Here is a 15,345-nt window from a genome sequence, read left to right on the forward strand (position 1 = left end):
TCTCTCTCTCTGCCCCTCCCCTGCTCACCCTCTCTGTCTCTCAAAATACATAAACATAAAACAATAAAAATAAAAAACAGCGTGGCCTTATTTGTCCAGTGGAGCTGAAAACGGTGCGCTCCCTGGAACCAGCGACCCTTCCCAGAGGGTGCCTGAGAGCGAGGCGTGCACCTGTTCTCCAGGAGGCCTGGGTGAGGGCGCCCAGAGGCGGCAGGTGGCAAGGGCCCAGATGCACCACCTTCTCCATTCACGTACCCACTTCACAGACGCACACTGAGCTCCCGTTAAGGGCCAGGCGCTGGGAATCTGGACAGGACGGACAGAGGTACAGAGGTGAGCGGTCTGGGATCAGGTCGGGTATGTATTACTGTCCCCACCTTAGAAGCTGAGACTCAGAGAGGTCAGGTGTCTCTCCAGGACCCAAACTCAGGTCTGCCTCCAGGGCCGGTGCTCTCCACAGCCTTGCCCCACTATTTCCAGGGGCCTGCTCATCGGACAGGCATGCTATGGTGTCGGTGCCCTCCTTCAGTGCTCTGCTCCGGCCCAAACTCAGTCCTGGGGTGCGGTCAGTGAGTCAGCAAACACCTGCCGGGAGCTCCGTGTGGGCAGGACAGCCAGTCCCAGCCCGCCCCCAGCCCCCAGCCTGCACCCCCAGCCCGCCCCCAGCCCCTGCTCCAGTCCAGTCCAGCTCTTCTCTGTCTGCTTCTCCCCAAGCTGGGGGCGCCGGTGGTGGTGGTGGGAGAGGAAGACTCAACTTTAACCAAGGGACAGGGGCTTGAGTCCCAAGTCGGTCACCCCCTGGCTCCGTGGGGCCCATGGTGGCCCTGGAGGAAGATGAGGGGATGAGACCTCCCTATGAGGTCCCCTCTGACTCATCCTCCCACCACCACCGCCCCCCACCGCCCCCACCAGCTTTGTTCCGGGAGAGAGGGTGGTTGTGCAGGCTGAGGATGGGCTCTGCGCTCAGGTTCTGACTGTGTGCTCTTGGATAGGTCACTTGACCTCTCGGAGTGGTTTCCTCCAGCAAAAACCACGGACGATGACGACAGGATCGCCTGCTCTAGGGTTTAGAGATCGGTCCCCGGGGACGCCGCGCTTCTTGAGGCAGCAGCGGCCCCTGGTGGCCGCGCCGCAGGGCACAGGTCTGCGCGGAGCCCGGAGCCCGCCGGGGGGCGCCCTGCCTCTTTGCAAGCTGCTCTTCTAACGCGGGCGGCCAGAGACCGAAGGGAACAGCTGGACCCCCACGTCCTCTCCCCCAACGGCCTCGTCCACGCCCACGGGCCCCCTTATCCGCCCCGCTGGTGCATCATCCTTCTAAATGGCAGGCCCGCCCTGCATGTCTCCCTAGGCCACAGCACCACACCCCCTATCCCCACCTGTCACTCTCCCTGGAACTGACATTCCAAGAATTCCCACGTCTCTTCTGTCCTCTGCACTCCCGGCCTCCCCACTCATCACACCCCACCTTGGTGGTGGCCACAGCCTCCTGACCCACCATTCTCTCCCACCGCACCCCACCCCACCTCCACCCTCCACAGTGATCTTCCTAAAACGAAGGTCTGACCAGATTACCCTTCGACTGGCTTGAAACCCTCTTGCTGCCTTGAGGGCAAAGGCCCCAGATTAAAAAAAAATTTTTTTTGATGTTTATTTATGTTTTGAGAGGGAGAGACAGAGCATGAATGGGGGAAGTCAGAGAGAGAGGGAGACACAGACTCTGAAGCAGGCTCCAGGCTCTGAGCCATCAGCCCAGAGCCCAATGCGGGACTAGAACCCACGAACCGTGAGATCATGACCTGAGCCGAAGTTGGATGCTTAATCGACTGAGCCACCCGGGCGCCCCAACAAAGGCCCAGATTTAACTACACTGCCTCGTGCTTTGCCCGTCTGTCTACCGATCACGCTCTGTGGCCCCCACGTGTGTCCTCCAATAGGTCCACAGGATCTGGCGGGGGGGCCTCCATACTCGTCCTTGGTGATTCCTTTGCAATATTTATTTAGCGCATATGGTGCACCTGGCATTCAATATTGCCTCATAAGTATTATCTTAATAAATAAATGGGAAAACCGAGACCCAGAGAGGTACACTGACTCGTCCAAGTCGTCTAAAGGGACAGGGCTCTTTGTACAGTGACTTTTCCACCCCCTCTGCTGTCCCTCAGCCGCCTCGCCAGGATGGAGGCTGGGAAGGCCGTGTGCCCTGCTGCGGAGGAAGCAGCCAGGCCGGCCCCACCGTCCTCTGGTTGGGTAAGGAGCGGGGACAGGGAGAGAAAAGGAGGGGCTGACTTCGGGATAGATGTCCCAGCCTCTGCATCATGAGGCGAAGAAGGTGGGAGGTAAGAAAAATGAGGTCATCTGAGATCTCCGTGACCACCTCCATAACATTCTGGCCTACCTCCCTCTCCTGTCCCTTAAGAGCATTCTAGCAGACCCCGTCTGAGCTTCTCTCTCCTCTGTAGGAGGGGGGAAACAGGGGTCAGCCTCCCTCAGGCGGGGACCTCCTGGCACACAAAACCTGCCCTGCCCCTCCCTGTGGCCCCCTCTGTTCCCTGCCATCCCTCTCCAGAGTCTGTGTCCCTTACTCAGTGAGGCCCAGAGGGCAGATGAGCAAGCCCCCTGCCCAGGAGACCCCCACCCCTGAGGAGCTGTCCCCTTGGGGGCCCACACCCACTCACCTTGGGGGACATCACTCTTCTCCTCTGAGCAGAGGACGGAGAGGCCGCGGGCCGCCCTCCAGGGCTGGCTGCACCCCCAGGGCACCTGCACACAGGCTCCTCCAGCTCCATCTGCCTCCATGCATGTAGACAAGGCACAGAGTCCTCCCGGGTGGCTCTGGGGGACCTCTTCAGGGTGTGTGCGGTGCTCAGAGGCTGAGAGGCTGTCGCTTTTAGTTCTGGAGCTCAGCTGGGACATGGGTAGATTCAGAAAGTCTTCATCAAACATGACTCCAACTTTTCTTGCCGTTCAGTCTTCTTTCTCTGGGATCAATTCCAACCTATCAAGGTCCCTCTTAAAATACAGTATCCAGAGGGGCGAGTTTGCGAGTTCGAGCCCCGCGTCAGGCTTTCTGCTGTCACCATGGAGCCCGCTTGGATCCTCTGTACCCCCCTCTCTCTGCACCCCCCCCCCGCTTGCACTCTCTCTCTCCCCAAAATAAATAAATATTTAAAAATAAAATAAAATACAGTATCTAGAACTATACTCCGGGTGTGGAGGGCAATGAGGATGTCAGCACCTCTCATGTGGACACCTCGCATCCATTAACCACTTGCCTGTGTGGACACCCGCTTTACAGTGTTGGTTCACGACAAGCCGTGGTCTGCTAAGACCCTCGGGCTGTCTTCACTGCACACTCTACTCCTTATTGTTCCTTTTTTTTTTAAATTGTGTTTTATTATTTTATATTTGAGAGCGCATGCACTCGAGCAGGGGGAGGGGCAGAGAGTCAGAGACAGAACCCGAAGCAGGCTCCAGGCTTCAAGCTGTTAGCACAGAGCCCGACCAGGGGCTCGAGAGGGGCTCGAACTCACAGACCTGTGAGATCATGCCCTGAGCTGAAGTCGGAGGCTTAAGCAACCGAGCCACCCAGGTGCCTCTCACCCCCCCCAACCCCCTCATCTCCTCACCGCCCCCTCCCGCTTACTGTTCCTTTCTTATGCTGTTGACTTAGAAATCAAAAAACAGGGGCACCTGGGTGGCTCAGTCCGTTGGGCATCCAACTTCGGCCAGGCCACGATCTCATGGTTCGAGAGTTCGAGCCCCACGTCGGGCTCTGTGCTGACAGCTCGGAGCCTGGAGCCTGCTTTGGATTCTGCGTCTCCCTCTCTCTCCGCCCCTTCCCCACTCACACTCTGTCTGCCTCTCTCTCTCAAAAAAATAAAAAAATAAAATAAACATTTTAAAAATTAAAAAAAAAGAAATAAAAAACCAGAATTTTACATTTATCCCTATTAAATGTCACCTAGTTCATTTTTTTTCTCTGTCTTGTCAACATCTTTCAGTTCTTGCATAACCTGTAGATTCAACAAATGCAGCCTCCATGCTTTCATCCTGGTCTTTAACAAAAACGTGTGACAGTCAAGACCAAGGACAGAGCTCTGAGCGGCGGCCCATGGAGCCTTCCCCACTTTTCTGACATCTCTGGGGATGGCCACTGAACTGTGTGTCTGTGCACTGTGGTACCACGTGGCCCACGTGTCCTGGGCCCGGGCATAGAGCGAGTGCAGCCGAAGGCCTCCCAAAAATCCGGGTAATCCAACGCAACCCCAGGGGGAGGAGAGGAGGCCACGTGGCTCTGCTTGTGCCCATTAAGCACCTGCTGGCCTCCACGAAGGGCCTTCTTTTCCCCAATTTGTCATTGCTTCAGGGATCGGTTATCTGTTTAGATTCTGCTGAGCATTGCTGTAGCTCTGCTAGGCTGTGCTTGCCCCCACCTTCTCCTGCCTTAGGAGAATCAGTACCACACTCTTCGCCAGCATTCTAGAGCATCGCTGCTCCCCACGACCCCCAAACTCACCAAGAGTGTTCATGGGAGAGTTTGCTCCAGTGTAATGGCGTTCATGGTGATGGCCCTCCCAGACCTCCCCACACGTGGTCTTGTTTGAGCTTCAGAACAAACTTAGGGGAATGGATACATAGTAACCTCCTTTACCAACCAGGTAAACTGAGGGTCGCTTAGAGAAGTTATGTGGCTTGCCCAAGGTCCTTTAGCCAGAAAGTAACAAAAGTCAGACCCGGCGCTCTCTGCATGACACAGTGTCAAATGTCTCCCACCTGGGTGAGAGTGCCAGGGCCTGTCCACCCCACTGCCACCCACCCCATCCCTCCAGGGGGGTCATCAAGGACCCCAGGGGATCATGAGTAGGCGGCATCTCTCCCCGCAGCCAGGATCTGAAAGGGGACAGACCGGAAGTTAGCTCTGCTGGACACAGCTCTTGGGAGCCGCCATCCCAAGCCAGACAGCGGGCTTTGTGAGGTCATGTGAGAATGGAGAAGCCTCAGCCTCGGTCTGCGCTGACTCAGTTCCTCTGTTCCCCACCCCTCCGGGGCCAATTCCAAAGCGCAGTCGGCCTGGGGACAGGGGTGGGGTATTGGTGGCACGGCCTTCTGGTCACTGACCCTGTTCCTCCGCCCACCCAGAAGCCCTCTCCATTCTCTGTGCTCCCCCAGCTCTCTGGCTCCTCCAGGGCTGGGGCGGGGTGCTGACACATAGCAGGTACTCGGTTCATACTTCGTAGCCTAAGTTGGATTTCCGTGAGCAGAAGATCCCCAAGTCTCCCCTGTTGACCCTGCCTCCCCTTTACATACTGCACATCTTACTTGCCCCTCACTACCCAGCCCCAGGACCCCCCCTCCTCCAGAAGGCCCGCCCAAGTGCTCCCACCCCAGTGAGCTCTCCGCTTCCAGAACTGCAGAACCCTCAAGGGAACGTTTTGAGGATGCAGAGACTGTCAGTAACATGTTGGAACGGGATCTGGCACATTACAAAGGCTGAGTGAAATACAAAGGCTGCTTGTGAAAAAGAGCGGCCCCTTCCGGGCCTGATCTGTTCGCCACCAGGGGGCACCGTCTGCCCAAAAACCCCCTGACACTGGGGGGGGGGCGGAGCAGGATGGGGCGCCCCGTCTGGAGCACGGGGATGGGGGGGGGCTCCGCCCCCCCCCCTGAAAAGTGGATCTGCGAACCTCAGGTCACCCGGAAGAGCGGTAGGAAGGCCGGAGGTGAGTCACGGGGCGCGCACCTTTCTCCGGACCTCTCGGTTTCCCGGGGTGTGAGCACGTGCCGTGCAGTGTCCCTCTGTCGTCTGTCTGCGTTTCAGCAGGGCGAGCACTTGCTACCTGAAGGGCAGGGACACGTCCGGCAGCCCCGTGAGACTCCCACCACTGCCCCCATCGTATGGATGAAGAAACCGAGCCTCCGAGGAGCGCAAGAAGCGGTGCCCCTCCTGAGACGCGCCCCGCCGCCGCCCCGGGCCCCGGGCCCCCCTTCCACCGGCCCCGTTGTGCGCACAGTCCGCTTTTATGGGGCTATGACCCTTCCTCGCGGCCTCCTCCCTCAGAAGGCCACTGCGTGGCGTCTCTCCCCGCGACTCCAGCACGGCGGGGCGGGGCGCGGGGACGCGGGCCGCCCCGCTTCCCGAACTCCAGGGGTTAAGGCCCGGGTCCCGCCCCCTTTCCCGCCAGCCCGGCGGGAGTATGAATAGCCCCGTTCCCTCCGCGGACGTCCAGTCGCCGGGCTGCTCCTCGCCCCGCCCCGTCATTGTCCCCGCCGGACTCCCTTTCCCGTCCGTCCCCCGTCCGTCCTCGGAGCTCTGAGAGTCGCTGGCTTCCCCCGCCGCCCCGCGTCTCTCCACCGTCGGCGGGCCAGCCTTGCGAGCAAGATGGAGGGCTGCCTGGGGGAGGAATCTTTCCAGATGTGGGAGCTCAACCGGCGCCTGGAGGCCTACGTGGCGCGGGTCAAGGCGCTGGAGGAGCAGAACGAGCTGCTCGGCGCGGAGCTCGGGGGCCTCCGGGCGCAGACCGGGGACGCCTCGTGGAGGGCCCGCGCCGACGACGAGCTGGCGGCCCTGCGGGCGCTCGTCGACCGGCGCTGGCGCGAGAAGCACGCGGCCGAGGTGGCGCGCGACAACCTGGCGGAGGAGGCGGAGGGCGTGGCGGCCCGGTGCCAGCAGCAGCGGCGGGCGCGGGAGCGGGCGGCGGCCGAGGCGGCCCGCAGCCGGCGCGAGGCCGAGGCCGAGAAGGGCGCCCGGGCGCGGCTGAGCTCGCGGGCGGCGGAGCTGGAGCGGGAGCTGGAGGCCGTGTGCGCGGCGCACGAGCAGGAGCGCGCCGCCCTGAGCGCCCGGCCCCGCGCCCCCCGCCGCCCCGCCGCGCCCCGCGGGCCCCCCGCGCCGGCCCCCGAGCTGCACGAGCTGGCGCGCCGGCTGGGCGAGGCGTGGCGCGGGGCGGTGCGCGGCTACCAGGAGCGCGTGGCGCTCATGGAGGCGTCGCTGGGCCAGGCCCGCGAGCGCCTGGGCCGCGCCGTGCAGGGCGCCCGCGAGGGCCGCCTGGAGCTGCGGCAGCTGCGGGCGGAGCGCGGCGGCCTCCGGGAGCGCCGGGCCGCGCTGGAGCACAGGTTGGAGGGCCGCTGGCAGGAGCGGCTGCGGGCCACCGAGCAGTTCCAGGTGACCGCGGGGTGCGGGCGAGCGGGGCGGGCCCCGGGGGGCCGGCGGGGGGGCCGGGGGGGGTGGCCCGGGGACGGCAGCGGGGAGCGGCGGCGGAGGTGCTGCCGATGCGGGGGCCGCTTCTCAGGGAGGCCGACCAGGTGCCGGAGGCCCTTGACTTTCCCAACTTTGTCTAGAGGACGGCGGGAACGGCGGGGGTTCGGGGCCCTGTCACAGCGCGCCCCACCCCCCCCCTCGCCTCCCGGGAGGGCAGCGGGGCGCAGGAAGCTCGCGGTGGCCTCCTCCTCACTGTCCGGACGGTTCCCGGGCCTCTCCCTCGGAAGATGCGCACGACACCGCCCCCCGCCCCCCGCCCGCGCCCCCGCCCCCGCAGCGCGGAGTCGGCGGGTCTGGCCACTGCCCTCCTCCCTCCGACACGGGGGGCGGGTGGCTCAGGGGCCCTGGGTGTGCGGCCACCAGCCCTTCTCCCGTGTCTAGGCTTCTCAGCTCCCCTCGCACATTCCAGAGGCCTGGGACAGCTGCTCCCCCTCGCACGGTGCGATGGGACCAGCAGCTGAGAAAACAGCCTCCTGCCTGGGCCAGACAGAGGTCCCCCCCTCCCCCGCCCCGTCTCTCTGAGAAGAAAGATTCCAGAACTTGTGGGAAGCGGAGGGGGGGGGGGCTGGTGTGAGGACCAGGAGACCTTGATTGGGACCGGCGGTTGGCCTCCAGCCCTGCGGGGCCCCAGGCCTCTTGATGAATGGTTTTTCCTTCTGCTTCCGCTTCCTCTCCCCCCCCCTCCCCTCTGTAACCCATCTCCTCTCCTCCTTCCCCTCCCCTTCACCGCGGGAGAGGGGCCAGAGGGGCCACCGTCCTCCTCCTCTTGGGCGGAATCCGCTCTCCAGAGAAGTCAGGCAGGGGGCTGCAGGTTGGACGGCAACCGCCCCTTCACTGGCTGCCTCTGGCTTGTCCTGCAGCTGGCTGTGGAGGCCCTGGAGCAGGAGAAGGAGAGCCTGCAGAGCCAGATTGCCCAGGTTCTCGAAGGTCGGCAGCAGCTGGCACACCTCAAGATGTCCCTCAGCCTGGAGGTGGCCACATACAGGTATGGGTGGACCCGCCCACCCAGGCGCGTGCGCGCACGCGCGCGCGCACGCGCGCGCGCACACACACGCGCCTGAGGCAGAGACCCCCCCCCCCCCACCAAGGGGCTCAGGGCCATGGGTGCTGGTAACTGTGCTACCACTAGATTCTGATTCTAGACTGATCCCTGCCATACCAGGCTGTGTCCCCCCTGAGCCTACCTGCTCCCCCGTGGTCCAGACCATAGAAGCATCCGGTGCCAGGAAACCCCTCGAGGAGAGGTGATGTTGCCGAGGGGGACGGCCTCAGGAGAGACAGCTGGACATGTGTGGGACCCTCCCCCAAGGGGGTGAAAAGCGCAGTCTCTGTGTGTGTGCTCATGCGGAGGGGGTGATGTCCCCGGGCAGCCCCAGAAAGGAGGAATTGCAGGTGTGGGGGGCGGGGGGGCGCTGACTCGCCACCTGACCTGGGCCTCTGTCTCCCTGTCTGGAGACGGGACGTGGGCCGGGTGACATCCAAGGCCCCTTCCACACTGACTCCCCCTCAAGCCCCAGGGCCCCGGCCCTGCCTAGCCCTTCTGCTGATCACATTTCCTGTTGGCTCCAGAAAGGCTGAGACCTAGGAAGGGCTGGTCCTGGCTCTGTGGCCTTGGGCAAAGCCACAGTCTCTTCTGGGAAACTGGTCTGCTGGGCCGAGGACCCAGTGATGAGCCCGAGGAAGGGGCTTTGCCACGGAGTGGGGGGGGGGGGCAGGGCTAGACACGCTATGAGGACAATGCCCCCAGAATTCACAGGCCAACAAAATCAGGGGGCCTGGGACAGGTTCAGGAGGGCAGGGGAGGCAGGGCCCAGAGAGGGGAGGCCAGTGAGGGTCTTGGGACAGGGAAGAGAGTGTTGTATGGCCACGGAGCCCAGAGAGCAGGACAGAGGTGTGACCATGGCAGTCACTCATCAGACTCAGAGCCCTTGAAGAAGAGGAGAGAGAGAGTAGATGTTCAGCATAGCTTCCCCCTCCCCTATCAGCCCCCTCCTCCTCATTCCCCATGGGGCACTGAGGCAGGGTCATGGACACAAAGACCTCCGTTGCCCTGAAAGGCTTGGGATCCAGAGTGCTTAGAGATCCCAGGATGAGGGCCTTGACCCCCAATCAAACCACTGAGGGGAAGGTCTGGGCAGGCTTAGCCACTGGTTTTTGAAGCATGAAAAGGATTTAGAGAGCGCAGAATTCATTTGCTTTTGTCTGTGAGCAGCTTTGGGGGCCCTGGGGGAGAAGGAGGGAGCCTATATCCCATGGGAACGGCCTGAGAATTCCCATTTCCCCCAGGAAGCCCCCTACTCAGACCCTCCAGAAGGCACTGCGGACAAAGGCAGCAATTAGCATGAGAATCGGCCCCACAGGGAGGATGAGATCACTGGCCTGGGTGTGTGTGTGTGTGTGTGTGTGTGTGTGCGCGCGCTGTGGGAATCTGCTTGTGTCTGTGAGTCTAGCCCTGTGTCCCAAATAAGCGTGTGGTGCCGTGTGAACCAAGTGTGTGATATCTGCGGGTCTGTGTCCGTGTGCTTTCACGTGTACAGCCAAGTATAGCCCCGCGTGTGGCTTTTGTGTGACAGCGGTGACAATGGAGAGGAAGCCTGCGGGGCCAGGGACCACAAGCTTAGCTGAGTTCTCCTCCGGGGCTGGCTTGCCTGCAGGCCTTTGGGCAGAGGAGGACTGACTGACTTTTCCTCCCTCATCCCCAGGACCCTCCTAGAGGCTGAGAACTCCCGGCTGCAGACCCCCGGCAGTGGTTCCAAGGCTTCCCTCAGCTTCCAGGGTAAGAGGAGGGGGGCCAGATTCCCCCAGACTCTCCCCTTCTTTGCTCTTTATACCCCGGACCATTCCTCTCCTGGGAGGCAGGTCTAGGTCTTGACTCCTTGGCCTCATCAGCCGGGTGTGTACTCTCAGCTCCACTAGCCAGTGGAAGGTGGGGGCAGGGCTCACGGCACTCTTGCTGGAAGTGGGGGCCCCTGCCAGTACCTACTGACCCTGTTTCTTGCCCTCTGCCTTTCCAGACCCTAAGCTGGAGCTGCATTTCTCTGGGACGCCAGAGGGCCGGCATCTGGGACCTTTGCTCTCTGCCCTGAGCCCTACTCCCCTCTCCTCGCCCTTGCCTGATACCCTGGAGACACCTGTGCCAGGCTTTCTGAAGAGCCAGGAATTCCTCCAGGCCCGTACCCCAACCTTGGCCAGCACCCCCATCCCGCCCACACTTCTGGCTCCCTGCGCTGTTACAGATGCAGAGATCAAGACCCAGGATGCCCCCCTCTCCCTGCTCCAGCCGCAGCTTGGGAGGCAGTGGGCTCCAGAGGCCGTATGGGCTGAAGCCAAGGAGGCCATCCCTACCAGCGTCCTGCCAGGACCAGAGGAACCCGGGGGTGAGCAACGAGAGGCCAGTACAGGCCAGTCCCCTGAGGATCATACCTCCTCAGCCCCACCCCTCAACCCTGACCGCCCTAGTTTAGAGGCCAAAGGTGGAGAACCCGATGGGTCTGGAATGTCCAGCAGATTCCAGGAGGAAGGTGAAGGGCAAATTGGGGGGCTGGCAGAGAAAGAAACAGCCACAGAGGTCAAAATGGTGAACGGTCTGCAGCAGGAAACATGGCAAGAAGATGGGAGTCTGAACATGAAGAAAATCCAGGACTCCCAGGGTCCTTTGGAAAAAGAAACTCTGAAGTCTCTGGAAGAGGAAATTCAAGGGCCACTGATGTCTCTGGAAGAACAGACCCATGAGACACTGAGATCTCTAGAGAAAGAGAATCCAGAATCTCTGCGGTCTTCAGAAGAAGAGAGTTTAGACACATCAAAAGGTCTAGAAAAGGAGAACCAAGAACTAATGATGTCTTTAGAAGAAAAGAATGCAGATGTAGTGAGACCTCAAGCAAAAGAGACTCTAGAACTACTTAAGCCTGTAGGAAATGAGGTCTCACAGACATTGCAATCTCTAGAAAAGGAGAATCAAGAACTAATGAGGTCTCTTGAAGGTACTCTAGAGACGTTTTTATATCCAGAGAAGGAAAGTCAAGAATTAGTGAGGTCTCGAGAAGAGAACTTTGAGTCAATGAGAGATCTAGAAAAGGAGAACCAAGAGCCACTGAGAACTCTAGAAGATGGGAATCGAGAGAACTTGAGACTACAAGAAAGAGAGAACCAGGAGTTTCTGAACTCTCCAGAAGATGAGAAGCACAAGACCTTGAGAACTCTAGAAAAAGAGAACCAGGAACCACTGAGGTCTCTGGAAGAAGAAGACCAGGACACAGGGAGACCTCTAGAAAAAGAGAACCAAGAGCCAGTGAAGTCTCTAGAAGATGAGAACCAGGAGACAATGAGACCACTAGAAACAGAGAACCAGAGGTCCTTGAGGTCTTTAGAAGAAGAGGACCAGGAGACAATGAAGCCTCTAGAAAAAGAGAACCAAGAGCCAGTGTGGCCTCTAGAAGAAGACCAGGCAACATTGAGACTTCTAGAAAAAGAGAACCAGAAGCCAGTGGGATCTCTAGATAAGAACCAGGAGACACTGAGACCTCTAGAAAAAGAGAACCAGAGGTCCTTGAGGTCTTTAGAAGAAGAGGACCAGGAGACAATGAAGCCTCTAGAAACAGAGAACCAGAGGTCCTTGAGGTCTTTAGAAGAAGAGGACCAGGAGACAATGAAGCCTCTAGAAACAGAGAACCAGAGGTCCTTGAGGTCTTTAGAAGAAGAGGACCAGGAGACAATGAAGCCTCTAGAAACAGAGAACCAGAGGTCCTTGAGGTCTTTAGAAGAAGAGGACCAGGAGACAATGAAGCCTCTAGAAAAAGAGAACCAAGAGCCAGTGTGGTCTCTAGAAGAAGACCAGGCAACATTGAGACTTCTAGAAAAAGAGAACCAGAAGCCAGTGGGGTCTCTAGAAGATGAGAACCAGGAGACATTGAGACCACTAGAAAAAGAGAACCAGAGGTCCTTGAGGTCTTTAGAAGAAGAGGACCAAGAGACATTGAAGCCTCTAGAAAAAGAGAACCAGAGGTCTCTAGAAGACGACGACGACCAGGAGACAATGAGACCACCAGAAAAAGAGAACCAGAGGTCCTTGAGGTCTTTAGAAGAAGAGGACCAAGAGACATTGAAGCCTCTAGAAAAAGAGAACCAGAGGTCTCTAGAAGACGACGACGACCAGGAGACAATGAGACCACCAGAAAAAGAGAACCAGAGGTCCTTGAGGTCTTTAGAAGAAGAGGACCAAGAGACATTGAAGCCTCTAGAAAAAGAGAACCAGAGGTCTCTAGAAGAAGACGACGACCAGGAGACAATGAGGCCTCTAGAAAAAGAGAGCCAGGAGCCAGTGGAGTCTTCAGAAGAAGACCAGGCAACACCGAGACTTCTAGAAAAGGTGAAACTAGAACCACTAAAATCTCTTGGAAAAGACCAGGAGATATTTCGACCTCTTGAAAAAGAGAATCAACAGTTATTAAGATTCCTAGAAGAAGAGAGTGCAGAGGTGATGAGATCTCCGGAAACAGAGAATTTAGAATCGCTCCAGTCAGCAAGAGAAGACTTGGGAATATTGCAGTCTCTAGGAACTCAAGGGCCCCTGTGGTCTCCAGGAGAAGTGAATCAGGAGACAATGAAACCTCTAGAAAGGGGAAGTCAAGAACCACTGGAGTCGGTAGAAGAGAACCGGGAGACATTGAGGCTCCTAGAACAGGAGAACCAGGAGTCCCGGAGATCTCCAGGAGAGTGGGGCCTGGAAAATTCGAGACCTCCAGAAGGGAGAGGTCAGGAAAGTCAAAGGTGCCTGATGGAGGAAGAGACCCCGGGGCAGACGAGGAATCAGGAGTCCCCGGGGTCTTTGAAAGAGGAAAGGCAGGAGTCCCCGCTGTTTGCCCGACGCCAGGGGAGGGAAGAGAGAGTGGCGGACCAGGAACTGGATCAGGAAACGCCCCCCGGCGGGGCCGCAGGGGGCAAGGAGGCCGAGGCAGAGCTGGACGTGAGGGAGTGGGGTGGCCTCCCCGGGAAGTCCGCGGGGCACGGAGAGCTGCAGCTGGCGGCCACAAGGGAGGTCTGGAGCGCAGGGGAGGGGCGCCCAGGGGGCCCTGAGCCCGAGGAGCAGAGGGTCCCGGTTGAGGGAGCCAGGGGGGAGGGAGGCCCCGAGGGCTTCCAGGACCCCGAAGGGCAGCCAGAGCACGCGGGGGGCCCGGGCCTCCGAGCTCCCCAGGGAATGTCGGAGGGGAGAGACCCGGTGTTGGAAGGTGGAGAGGAGGCCCCAAGGGGCGGCCAGGTCTCAGAGGTCGCCTCGACGGCTGTGGGTGAGGCTGCCTCGGGCAGCCAGCAGGGACCAGAGCCGGAGGTGGTGGTGCCACCCGTGGGTGAGGAAGGTTTGGAGGCAGAGAAGAGGCAGGGCTTGGAAGAACCCCGAAAGGAGCCCGACGAGGCAGCTGCTCTGAAACCAGAGCTTTCCAGCCCAGCAGGGAGGAGCACAGACCTCCCGGAGCCTCCCAGGGGCTGGGAGGAGTCGGAGCCCGAGGCCCCCTGGGGGGCAGAGGGGGCGTTCCCTGCCGAGACCCTGTGCCGCGCTGTCGGCGGCGGAAGTGGCACCCCTCAGCCCGGGCCCCAGGGGCCCGAGGACGCAAGGGAAGAGGCAGTGTTGGAGCCCGCGTCGCCCACCCCAATCCCTGGAGACGCCCCTGGGCCCCAGCCCCTGGCCGCGGGGAGCCAGGAGGCTGGCTGGGGGCTGGAGGGCCGAGCGGAGGCTCTGGGAGGGGTGGAGGGGGAGCCGGAGGAGCTGGGTTCTGAGGGGAGCCCCGAGGATCTCCAGGAGGAGGGGGAGGAGAAGCGAGAGGACAGCGAGGCTGATGAGCTCGGGGAGACTCTTCCTGACTCCACTCCCCTGGGCCTCTATCTCAGGTCCCCCGCCTCCCCCAGGTGGGACCTGCTTGGGGAGCAGAGGCCCCCCCCTCAAGGGGCGACCAGAAAGGAAGGCTGGGATCCTTCTGTGCTGGCCTCTGAAGAGTGTGGGGCCCAGCCAGGGGAAGAGGAGGAGGGGGAGGAGGGGGAGGAGGGGGAGGAGGGGAGGAGGGAGGAGGAATGCGGTCAGGACTCTGACTTGTCGGAGGAATTTGAGGATCTGGAGGCTGAGGGTTCTCTCCTTCCTGGGGTCCCCGGGGAGGCCGTGGAGCCTCCAGGCCAGAGGCCTCAGATGTTGCTGGAGCCTGCAGCCTGGGGAGGGGATGGGGAGTCTGATGGGTTTGCAGATGAGGAAGAGAGTGGGGAGGAGGGCGAGGAAGACAAAGAGGAAGAAGAGGGGAGGGAGCCAGGGGCTGGCCTGTGGGGCCCAGGGCCCTCTGTCAGCACCCTCCGCGCTCTGAGCGGCCCTCAGAGAGGGACCCTCCCGGGCTCTGAGACCGTGGATGTCCGCGTTCCCTGGGACGACAGCTCGCGAGGCATAGCAGCCGATGCCGGTGAGGAGTCCCAGGACAGCACCGAGCCCTCGGGCTCAGAGGAAGAGTCTGACCCTGCTCCCTTGGAGAGGGAGGACCCAGTCCCTGGCCCTCTGGAGAGCCACTGTGGGATGGGAGACACGGGCCTGGGGGCAGGGGACACCCTTGGGGTCAATGGCCGGGTCCCCAGCTTGAAGGAGGAGTTAGAGCATGTGAATGGGGGGGTGGTAAATGGGCTGGAGCAGTCAGAGGGAGGAGGGCAGGGAGAACCAGGGGGCCCCCAGGGGGACCAAAGGAGCCCCTTGGAGGACGAGGAGGAGGGGGGTGCCCTGAAGACTCCTTGGGCAGGACCTTCTCTTCACCTGGGCCCAGGCCAGTTCCTGAAGTTCGGTCAGAGGGAAGGAGACGTGGAGTCTTGGTCCTCGGGCGAGGACTAGAGCGAGACCCCTCTCCCCTCACTGAGGACTTGGTGGGGTGGGGGTGGGGGCCCCGAGCCCCCTCCCTGCTCAGAGGCAGCACCCTTAAGTTATGATCTCTTGACCTGTGGTTTCTGTCCCGGAGGCCTGACTGGCCAGGGCGGAACAAGGGGTGGCACAGGGAGACGCTCCAACAACAGAGGCCCCCAGACCCTGCGAAGGGGCCACCCGGCCGGCACTGGCCCTCGAGGCTTAAGCC

General features: G+C 60.8%; 1 protein-coding gene across 1 annotated transcript; it reads left to right on the forward strand.

Moving 5' to 3' along the window:
• Positions 1 to 6,379: 6,379 nt before the first annotated feature.
• On the forward strand, positions 6,380 to 15,107 carry NES (nestin). Its single transcript, XM_047092638.1, has 6 exons — positions 6,380 to 7,159; positions 8,116 to 8,240; positions 9,958 to 10,031; positions 10,270 to 11,388; positions 11,455 to 11,678; positions 12,573 to 15,107. Exons 1-6 carry the CDS (start codon positions 6,380 to 6,382, stop codon positions 15,105 to 15,107), a joined length of 4,857 nt encoding a protein of 1,618 aa, XP_046948594.1.
• The last annotated feature ends 238 nt before the right edge of the window (positions 15,108 to 15,345 follow it).

This window comes from Lynx rufus, unplaced genomic scaffold, assembly GCF_022079265.1.
Source record: "Lynx rufus isolate CCGP_SWC_20201006 ecotype Redwood Valley unplaced genomic scaffold, mLynRuf1.p SCAF_31, whole genome shotgun sequence".
Taxonomy (NCBI): Eukaryota; Metazoa; Chordata; class Mammalia; order Carnivora; family Felidae; genus Lynx; species Lynx rufus.